This window comes from Zeus faber (genome assembly GCF_960531495.2).
Source record: "Zeus faber genome assembly, chromosome: 6".
NCBI classification, from domain to species: Eukaryota; Metazoa; Chordata; class Actinopteri; order Zeiformes; family Zeidae; genus Zeus; species Zeus faber.
The window spans coordinates 27356832-27368145 of record NC_137201.1 but is presented as its reverse complement, the minus strand read 5'-3'; the positions used below and the strand labels follow the sequence as shown (position 1 = coordinate 27368145).

At 43.2% G+C, this 11314-nt stretch overlaps 2 protein-coding genes across 4 annotated transcripts; one reads left to right on the top strand and one right to left on the bottom strand.

Annotated features, from left to right (window-relative positions):
- The first annotated feature begins 732 nt into the window (after positions 1 to 732).
- On the top strand, positions 733 to 6990 carry rnf141 (ring finger protein 141). 3 transcript variants are annotated; one of them, XM_080002235.1, is made up of 7 exons: positions 741 to 842; positions 1090 to 1220; positions 1664 to 1858; positions 3289 to 3397; positions 3965 to 4149; positions 4528 to 4635; positions 4814 to 6990. In XM_080002235.1, exons 3-7 carry the CDS (start codon positions 1722 to 1724, stop codon positions 4962 to 4964), a joined length of 690 nt encoding a protein of 229 aa, XP_079858361.1. In that variant the 5' UTR covers positions 741 to 842; positions 1090 to 1220; positions 1664 to 1721; the 3' UTR covers positions 4965 to 6990. The 3 variants fall into 3 exon arrangements, with proteins under 3 accessions (XP_079858360.1, XP_079858361.1, XP_079858362.1); XM_080002234.1 differs by lacking the exon at positions 1090 to 1220 and having other exon boundaries at positions 733 to 842; positions 4814 to 6989; XM_080002236.1 differs by lacking the exon at positions 741 to 842 and having other exon boundaries at positions 867 to 1220.
- LOC307231495 (E3 SUMO-protein ligase ZBED1) lies at positions 6891 to 10626 on the bottom strand. The gene is made up of 2 exons (XM_080002233.1): positions 9194 to 10626; positions 6891 to 8753 (listed from the first exon to the last, which is right to left on the bottom strand). Exons 1-2 carry the CDS (start codon positions 9431 to 9433, stop codon positions 7059 to 7061), a joined length of 1935 nt encoding a protein of 644 aa, XP_079858359.1. The 5' UTR covers positions 9434 to 10626; the 3' UTR covers positions 6891 to 7058.
- Positions 10627 to 11314: the final 688 nt, after the last annotated feature.

The window sequence follows — 11314 nt, the reverse complement described above, 5'->3', positions numbered from 1 at the left end:
CGGTACGAGCCGATTATATAGATTATCAGTGCTCATGGACTTTCATCCAGGACAGCATCGAGAAATGTTTTATCAAACCTAAACAAATGACCGACCCACACCAATCACAGGTAAGTTATTCGTTTCGATGAAAACAATAAATATATAGACCTCGGGAGATGGTTCACACAAGGATTGCTGGTTTGAGAGTTATTACAGAAGTTGAAATGATATTGTTGTGCTGAATATAAATCAGTCCTTCTGGAGGGTAAATAGACTTGTGTCGACTTTTTAACGTTTGTTTTTTATATAATAAGCAAAACGTAGTTCACCTTTGACCTATTTCTGTTTTTACGTTACGCATCCGTAATACAAATGATATGGAGGCAAACTATATCATTTACACAAACGAGAATTTAAAAAAAATATAGCAGATGAAATACAACACAATAGCATATATTTCTATAGCAAATAAGCAAACCCGTAGATTACCTCTGAACCGCGTCTGTTTATCGGTATTGTATGCACTATCCGTCAAGACCTACCATCTTGAATCCCGGGTATACTTTGCATTCAAACGATGTGCTTTTTTCAGAAATTTAGCGCTCGTTTAAGGGAAAATAACGAATGAATTATGAGTGAGGGGGGGGGGAGTAAACAGTGCGCGTCCCTGCCTCCGTCCCACGACCTGAACGTTCGTCACGTCGTGGGAGGGGGCTGGGCGGGTCGTGTGGCGTCATCAGACGGCGACAACCCGCTGTCAAAACAAACTGCGGCTACGGGCTTTTAGCGTGTCCACAAATTATCGCATTGTTATTGTTTCTTTTCTGTTATAGACAATGCTGAGCGACGTTCACTGTTGGGTAAGGAATCGTTTATGCCAACCGATGTCTAGTGGAGGAATGTTCATGTTTTAAATTACCGAAATTGTGCGATGTTTGCCAGCTAACTGGTAACGTAGTTGCTGTTCAGTAGCCTTTGTTTATTTACGTTGCGTGTTTCTCCAAAGTAATAGCATTATTTAAAACTTGTTTGAGATACAACCCTGATTGGAACGGAACCAAACAAATGACGAAATATTGTCGAACGTCCTTGAAAACCCACGGACAGAATTGAATCCAAAAACCAAGCAGCGTCTGTGAGGGGCACGGGCAGATGGGGAATGTGTGTAAAAACGAAACTCGCAGGAGATGAAAGTTACGTCAGCAACTATGTCAACTTCCACGCTTTTCAAACTCACGGTATGTTCACTCATCAAACTGGCTGGTAATTTCAGTTTGTTCAGCTTTTATTTTACAACAGTAGGATTTCACACTGTCTGCCAGAGTAGATATCATGCTTTTAGTAAATGGGGTGGTAGTTAGAGGTTATTGCATTGTTCACAGTTTCTAATGACATAACGTGACAATGTGCGATTAATGTAATGAGGGAAGGGGTGTTGATCTCAGTATCTCAGAGAGAGGTTGTGAACTACAGATTCTTCACATTGAACACAACTGCAGATATTTTGCAATTATTTCTGATTAAGAAGCAACCACGAATATTTCCAATGATAAAGTTAGCATCCTTGGTGTTGTATGTTGAATTAGTTATTAGTTAAAAAATGTGTAATTTGCAAACTAAAAATAAGCTGGTGCGACTTTATTAAATAATTAATTTATTTGTTGATTTATTTTCCTGTTAGGTCATTCAACACTGAATGAGGCACAGCCCTGTGTATTGTCGCGTGCGCTTTGCTCGGGATGGGCCAGCAGATCTCAGGCCAGGCGGTGATGAACCGTCTGCCTGAGAAGCTGGTGAAACACGCCGGGTTGGTGCGTGACAGCGGATACCTCACCTACGAGGAGTTTCTCGCCAGGGTGGCCGAACTCAACGATGTGTAAGGCAGATTCTGTTAAAAATCCTAAATGCCTGCTCTGTTCTCTCTACTTTTGTATCCTCTAGCTGCATTCCACTGGTTACAGGCAGGAGTTTGTGGCACATTTAGGTACCATTAGGTATCATTTCCGCAGAACAATGTAAATTGCAACAATATTGAGTCGGAATTATGTTTTAAAAAAATTAAATGCAGATTTTTGTGTAAGACCTGTATGAGACGGCTCTACATGTGATGAAACCAAATGCCATCAGTCATAATAGCATTTCTATCAAAACAATGCAGCAATCGTAGCAAATGTAATGTAATCACTGTGCAATCACAGTCATCCAGGAACTAGTAGGAAATGTCTTACTGTTTTATATGACAGAATTATCTGAAAACTGTGGAGAGATTTGTGGAGAACATTTATAAGAGGGGCTCGCTGTAATGAATGGCCTAAATCATTCAGTGAATTACGAGTACATTCAGTCTGAATGTGCTGCTCAATGTACACCCAGCCAGCCAGATTGGACATTGATACATTTCACTTTGGCAGGATTGCTTTATTGTTTTGACGGCTTTGGAGAAATGCAACCATGTGTTTTGCGTTTAGTTTGTCATAATGCATCATACTACAGAACGCAAAAAAATGGAGTGGATTGCATTTCAATATGGCTGTCATACAAATCGGATGCAAATTCAGCGTTTCAAAACCAATTCCCACTCAATAATAACTTGTTTTTCTGTATGAAGATCCAGTGACATGAAAACCATGAGTAATGAATGCTTGGCTTTTTATTGTGGCGTGTTTTCTGCATGCCACCAATGAAAGGTGCAATGGCACGTCATGTGTGCATTGCATTTCACGTTCCATTTACACTTAAATGTGGTAGAAACTCCTCTTTCATGATGTAGCTTTAAACTGTTGTGCTTTAGAGTTTTTCTTATCATAGATGCAGTGGTATTTTGTGTCACATATTTTCAGCAAAGCCTGCTGATATGTTTGAGATAGTTTGAGTTAGAAATTGAGGGCGCAGACAGAGGTGGTGGGAGTGGGGAGTGTGGCGAGAGGAATAGAGTTGTAAGGATTATGTCGCTCATGCCAAGCAATGTAATAATATAAACACAGCATGAATCCAACCAAAAAAAACGACATTTTCACTCACTGGAGTAATTATACAGCAAAACAAACGAACTAACCGTGATAATAAATGTATGGTTAGCCTCTGAATATATAATTCACGTTTGCTAAGCAGAATTGTTAGAATGTTTGTGAGGGCAACAGTGGATACAGAAACTATGAGAACTGAGAGTTAAGCTTGTTATTATGCCTCTGCGTGTTTCTGTCTAGAATGATCTGTCATGAGTGAGTGTGCCATTGTATTCTGCAAAAAGAACAGAATCCCATAATATGTTTTGTTTGAAAGACACTGAACATGTTTCATCCTCAGTACGGCCAAACTTGCTGCTGGGCAGCAGAAGCACCTGCTGTTTGAGGTGGAGCCTGGCTCTGACGCCACAGCTCTGTGGAAGGTGGCAGTGAGGGTTGTCTGCACCAAGGTGAGGTAGTGAGTGTGTTATTAGTTATTTTCATTGTTTGGTTCTTCATCTATCTTTTTAGTGCACGTTCAGTCCCAGTAAGGAAACAAGCGAGTTATGACTGCAGGGTTTGGGCTGCTGTCTGTCTCACTGTTCCCCTTTGCTGGCTGGTTGTAGAACTATTTGAAATCATAGCTTTTTTTCCCTTTACCTGGAAGTCAGTGAGACCAGAACATTTTAGGAGGCAAGATTGTAATTCAACAACTACCTAATTATTTTTCATAAATATGTTGTGTTTTGTAAATTCTGATACAGTCTACCAAGCTAAGTCACATACAGTACATGAACCCAGGGCAGCACACTACTGCACACATTTTGGCCACTCCTCAAAAGGTTCAAAATTAGCATGTTCATGCCGTCAACAGTTTAAAATATGAAACTTTTTTGTATCTTGGAAAACAGCTTCACCAACTGCCTCATCCTTCCTGACTGTTGCCTGGTGCCACACCTACAGTACAAAGTGCAGCTAATGCGTGTGCACACATCCATGTGTCTGTTTTTTTTGTGTGTGTGTGTGTGTGTGTCCAGATCAACAAGGATGACGGCATCGTGGAGGCGTCCAGGATCATGAACCTGTATCAGTTCATCCAGCTGTACCGTGACATCACCAGCCAGGCCGCCGAGGTGCTGTGTCCAGAGGGGAGCGCCAGCGAAGGGCCCTCTGCCCAGCTGCCCTCCGCGGACTCCTGCCAGGCCAGCATGTGGATGGGCAGGTGGCCAACACTGTGTATTATGTTACTAATTTAGCAACACACGGCACACTGTCTATTTTGGATTTAGATTTTGTTGCAGGATTACAATGCAAATGACATGAAGGCTGATAATGATTATCAACTAAGTAATAATAATCATCTTTATCTGTGTAGCACCTTTCATACTATATTTGCAGCTCAAAGTGTTTCAAACATTTGGGAATTAATCATTTACAGTATTTAATGATTTAAAAGTGAATGAAATTGTACTTTTGAGGAGTAAACAAAAGTCTTGAAGTTCATATTCATATTAGAAATAAGTTATGTATTATAAAACAAGACTCTGGGAGTGGGCCATTTTCATAAATATTGTTTCCTGTTTCTTGTGTGTCACTGCAGGGTGAAGCAGCTCACGGATGAGGAAGAGTGTTGTATCTGCATGGACGGCAAGTCGGACCTCATTCTGCCCTGTGCCCACAGCTTCTGTCAGAAGTGCATTGACAAATGGTGCGATCCCATACAATTTTTAATTTCTACAACAAAAAAAAAAAAAAGCCACTGTATTTCCTGTATGATAATAACCTTATCAAGCGCACACAAACAAAGTTGTAACTGAAGTGCAACAGCATAACAAAGCTGTAGAATTCATGAATAACTTTATCTCACTTCATCTCTGTTCTCGCAGGAGCGGGCAGAGCCGAAACTGTCCCATTTGCCGCCTACAAGTGACCGCCGCCAATGAATCGTGGGTAATATCCGACGCCCCCACAGACACCGACATGGCCAGCTACATTCTGAACCTGGCGGACGAGGCAGGCCACCCACACAGACCTTAACACGCCACACACTGAGAAACGGTACTCTGCCGCGCCCACTGTGGTTTAAAAGGTTTCAGCTTTTCAATCCACCATCAATTATCACTTACAATTCGTTTAGGGGGAAAATAAAACCACTGGAGACATTATAAAGCTTTTTTACCTCTTGGTAGAGGAGCCATGTAGAGTACATGTCATGCTCTACATGGACTGTAGGGGGCAACACCGAGTAAAACCGCGGTCAGTATAACTTTTCATTTATCGTGTCCTCTCATGCAACAGAAACATGGTAGAATTGGCGTAAATCCATGCCTTGATTCACCCTTTAACCTTATGAATGATCAGGGAAGTGAGCCGTCGCAGGTTGTGAGAGTGTTGATTAAAAAAAAGGAACTCGTATGCAAGATTATGGAGCAGTCCTTATCCAAGAGGGACCATGTGAAGTCCAGTTTTAAATTCATTAAAAATAACAGCTCTTATGGTCAGTGATTTTAGTGTCATGCTGCATGTCTACGTCCTAAATCACAGAATGGGAGATGTGTCTTGTACACCTACTGTAAGCTGATTTGGGGGAAATGAGTACTGTCCAACATTGTGACTCTTTTTGGGGTGTGTAGAACCAAATAGGATTGTTTTTTTATGAAATATATGGTTCATTTGATTTTGAAATTCAGTAATTCTTCACATAGCCACTGTTTCTCTTATCTTCAATTGTTATAACTTCTTCCAGGGTTTCATTTAAAATATATTTTTTTCTTGTAGTTATATGACTGTTATATGACAAAAAAATAAGTAATTCAACAGTCGAGCATGTTTTTCCCCTGCTTGATCTTGCCTCATAACGTAACCTTACAAATTGCACTCTTGTATATTATAAAAGAGGCAGTGTAGCAGTGATGTTTTAAGTATTTCAGAAAATGTGAAAAAAACCTAACCTTTAGAAGAATAATGAGATTCTTTGTATATGTTTCAATTGAAATACATGATATAATCAGTAGGAAATCTAAATCCATTTCTAGATTTTTTTCATCTGATATTCAGTGTGTTAAACTTCTTTTACTTCAACAATGATCATCTAAATTGACAAACAGTTGAGTTCCTTTGTTCAATACGAGATAATGTTGCTGCATGAATTATTTTATTGTCACTAACACACCCTGGAATATTTTAAATTTCCAGGTTACATTTAATAGTGAACACTATTTTATATTATTTTTATAATAAAATACCTGTAAATAATAATAATAATAATAGTAGTTGTGAAGACTACTTGTTCGCATTGTGACCCTGCCTGGTTTGCCGTCATTACTTTGTCACTTAACAGAATTTGGAGGGGTTGGACTGTAAGGATATTCGGGGTTTTGTTATGGTGATGAAGGCCATCCAGGGCTCCTGATGTCCAATCTTATACCATTGACAATTTAAAAAATGAATACTTTGTTCCAAAAAGTAATTTATCTTTTGACCCAAATTATCTCCCCTGGCAAAAACCGTAAATTCATTACCAAGATCCCAATTCAGGACCATACCAGCCTAAAAAGAGGGTTTTAACCCGTTTACTAGTCATTACACACATTCTGAGATCAATAATATTCTCTTTAATTTGGAGTGAGAAACCTTATCTCCTTCTCCCCCTTACAATTGCGGTGACACATATTTGTCATTTGTTTAATTTTGCCGTATTTGTTAAAGCAATGGAAGCAAAAGGGGCGGGTAACCTCCTTTAAATACCTTTGTTGAAATGCTGATCTCCAGGCTTCTTGAAGAAGTATGCAGATCAACTTGGTGAACCATTATATTAGGAATGTGACTGTAAGACATTTTCAGACTATGAGAATCGTACTACTCAATATCACAATTTTCAATATATCACGGTATCAGGTTTTAAGCTCAAAAAATAAAATGACAAAGTTTTACAACTCAATCTGTTTATTTATGGCTCTGTAGATTTTTCTTTTAGTATTTGAATTGAAAAATAAAACAATAAATGCATTTAAAATAATAACCACGTGTCAGACAACACAATACACAGGCCTACTCTCAATAATTGAAAATTATAAAAACAGAACTTGTCAAATGAGTATCACTGGATGCATTTAGGCCCTGCGTTCCTTTTTAAGGAAGATTTTTATGTAAGAAGACTAGCATGTTCAGTTTATCAGGTTTTAGGTTTGAACGGAAGGGCGACTGAATGTGGCCAGAAGCACTGAAAACTCTTTCAGAGGCAACGCTTGTTGCAGGGATGCATAGAATTTTCTTGGCCAACTTTGCCATTCTTGGCATGTCTTCTTCTTGGACCTTCCACCACTGCAGTGGATCTCTGTTGCTGTCTATGGTTGGAATGGCCATGTAGTGAGCAACTTCACTGGACATGGCTTCTTCTTCTGTTGAGCCCTGGTCTTGTGTTGCCTGTTTTCTTTCCTGCTGTCTCCTCATTGTGATGGTCTTCAGGAGGCTGTGCAAGCCTCTCGGAGCTGTGGTGTTCTCTGTTGGTGCCGGAGGGGCAACGGCCTCCTCTCTAGCTGCTGCTGCTATGGGTGCATCTTGTTCTGCCGACGCCTCGATGGACATACGGATCTCTTTCTTAATGGTGGTGACAACGGAGCTTGCCTCCTCCGCAAAACTGGTCTTGAACCTTGGGTCTAGGTAGCAGGCCACTGACATGGTTCTCTCCACATTCTCTCTGGAGTACCTATCCTGGAGGTCATTCCTGATGAGGCCCTTCATCTTCTTCACCAGCTCACTGTCGCCATCCTCTTCTTTCAGAATGAATTCTGTCAGGTGCTGAAGGACGGGTTTTAGGACCGAGATGGTAATGTGGGTCTCCCCTGCCAGGGAATCTGTAAACAGACTGAGTGGCTCCAAAACCTTGCAGATGTCTTCTAATGTGGAGATGTACGATTCCCGTAGCACTAGGTGCCTTGTGCATTTTTCTGCCATCAGAGTGGCGGACACTGCGTTGTGCTGCTCGACAAACCTGGACACCATGGCGTGAGTGGAGCCCCATCTGGTCACTACATCATGGATAAGGGACTGCTGAGGGAGGTTCATTTCTGCTTGGGTCTTTGTTAACGCTCTCTTCCTTTTCCAGCTGTGGCTGAAACCCTGCACAACACCACGACAAGCTCTGATTGCGGCATCCACTCTGTCAATTTTCAGTGCTTTCCCAACAGACAGATTCAGATTATGCCCGAAGCAGCTCATCCATGTGACTGGAAGCTCAGTGAAGACCTTCTTCACATTAGTATCATTGTCTGTGGTGACACACACTACCTTTCCCATTTCAATCCCCCACTCTTCCAGGAGACTCTCAAAGGAACGACTTAGGTTTTCTGCTGTGTCGTCCTCCGTCATGAAAACCGTCTCTAAACAAGCCGACTTCACCTCCCATGACGGTGAAATGTAATGGACCGTGAAGCTCATGTAAGGGTGTCCTGTACAGCTTGTCCAGAGGTCCGTGGTGAATGCCACGTGCTGTGCCCCAGATAACGACTGTTCAACTTCTGTTCTGAGTTTCAAGTACATCTGGGGTAATTGGTGTCCAGAGAAGTACTTTCTGTGGGGGATTTTGTACTTTGGTGCCGCTTTCTCCATCAGCGCTCTGAAACCCTTGGTTTCCACTATTTGGAAAGGCATCATATCCTTAGCAATAAAGTAGCCCATTGCGGCGGTGATCTCTTCTTCTTGGTTTTCCCGAAACCTGTCGGACTTCTTCTTCCTTTGAAGGACAGTGAATAGACTGGGCTGAGCAGAATCCCTCGGCTGTGCTGGGCCTGCTCTACCGCTCCCCTCTCCCTGCTTTTTGGACGCCTGAACTCAAGACACAAGAGGGATAACTGTCAGCGTTTTCATAACCTCAATATTAACCTAATAACGTTGTGTCCTGTGCTCAAACCACACGGGACTCTAAAATCAATTCATTTTAACATCTAATATGCGCATGTAGAATTCATATTAAATGCTCATTTCTCGATTAGTATTTTACCCCCATTTTTAATAGGTGATTGTCATTTGTTTTTTTTGTTAGTTTTTTTTTTTTTTTTAAACGGAAAATCCCGTTTCACACAGCTTTGATTCACTGATGCTCTTCCTACTGAAGCACCGGAGGCCACTCCGGTTTAAATGCGGGGGGCGGGGCGGATACAGTATACGGGCACTCCAGCGCAGCTCGTTTGAAACAGGACTCTTGACAAACATTTATCTTCCCCGGTTCAAGCGCCGCTGTGACGCCCCCCCCACCTCCTCCTCACCTTCTCCGTCGCGGCGTAACGGGAGGGGTGGTGCTCCCGCAGGTGGAACGCCAGGTTGGACGTGTTCCCCCCTCTGGCCAGCACGTGCTTGCCGCACTCCCTGCAGATGGGGGATTCGCTCTCGACAACGACGCCGTCCCTCTTCCTGAAGCCGAAGTGCGCCCACACCGACGAGCGGGTTCGCTTGTTGGGCGGGTACAGCTCTTCGCTGCGGTCGGTGTCGGAATCCGCGTCGGACATCGCGTGCGGGTTGTTCGCCGTCCGACCTGCGCGTCCTCCCCCTCTTCCGCTGCCCGCGTGTCACCGCTTTCGGCGTCCCCGTCGCTACGCGAAACAACAGCGGCGTCCGAGCTGGCAACCTACACGCCGATCAAACCATGCTTGTCTCCGTTTTTTTACGACAAAAGTAGCATCGCATAGTCGAGCGTATGTTACTGCTTTGCGTGACGGGTTTTTCTGCGGGGATTTCGCCATTGTGGAGCCAGGGCTCGCCTCCCCACGTGTAAAGGTTCCACGGAAACAAGTTCCCACCCGACTCTATTTTGCATGGGCACCGTCGCTGCATCCCGGGCTTGGCGCCGCTCAAGACGCCTGTGATCGGTTTCAGAAATGACAAAAACACGACGCATCGTTTTCCCCCGAACGACGGCGTTCGGTTGAGACAGACATCTCTCCCCAAACGGAGCGCGGGGACGGGCCTGGCCGTGCGGGACTGGGCTAAGTGTAACATGGCATCTCCGCAAAGGGAGATGCCATGTTGCAGCGAGCTCCACCAGTCAGAGCAGCTGTTACCTTTGAATGGTCCTGGGTAGTGAAGTACTTCCCCACGACACCGCGAAGACGGTTATTTAGACGTTTTACTCGGGGGCGTTGAACCGGTTCAAGGAACGAAAACCAGACACCGCGGATGATCCGCTGGGAACATCAACGAAACCAGAAAATTTGTATGAATGTTCTGGAACATAAACATCTGTTTACACAATGGCAACCGGTTAAAAATGGGGTTTTTTTTTTGTTCTTTTATTTGTCAAAACAAATTAAAATGTTATAAATGAGTAGGCTCTTTCGCGTGCGGAAAATATTTCAAGTCCGGGTTCCCACACGAACATATTAAGTGGCGGACCGGAGGTTTGTTTGGTCTCCACCTCGCACTCTGCGCATGCTTAGCTTAGCTTAGCTTAGCTTAGCCAGCCCAGCCAAGCCTCCGTCTAGCGAACGCAACAAACAAGGCAAACGAGAAGTCTGGGAACCGTTTCCCTGCGTGGGAACACGTCGGTTTCCCGCTGAAATACAACAACGGACAAGGACCACCTTTTTGAACCGCTGCATCGACAACTGGTTCGCTACACGAAGCTTCAGCCACGGCGTTCGCGGGCGACATCCGCCGGTTCAATAAATGTGGCGCAACAAACCTAACACGTGAGAGTGGAGAGTGGAGCGCGCCCCCCCCCCCCCCCGTGGTATGTATATATATGTATATGTGTATATATATGTGTATATATATATGTATATATATATATATATATATATATATATATATATATATATATCCGTGTGTGTGTATATACATACATATGTATGTATGTATGTGTATATATATATATACACACACACACACACACACACACACACACACACACACATATATATATATATATATATATATTTGGTCAGATTGTCGGGTACCAGATCCCCATCAGATCGATTTGTGGAGAGTGAACATACTGTTCAGTCAAATGTTCGGTCCTTCCCGTCAACCAAATGAATGTCTGGATTTCAGTGTCTTTGATTCATTACGTTTGAGGCTGAATGTTGTGCTGTACAGCGTTTAGTAGCAGGGACCGACTTTGTTTGGGACTACGGTGATGAGGGCCTGTCCTAGCTTTTTGGGTGCCCCGTGCGAAACGCTGTTTGCGGGCCCCTATTTTGTGAAGCTTTGGTAGGGGGGGGGGATTCCAAACCCCTCGAAGGTGGTCCAGGGGGGCATGCGTTTAAATGTTAATCAATCTGGTGCACTTTAAAGAGGAAAAGTGAGTAGATCCGTGGGGGAAAAAAAACAAAACTCTTGACATCTTTTTTTCTCTGGAGTTCAAATCAAACAAGTTGGCCCCAGCAATTTAA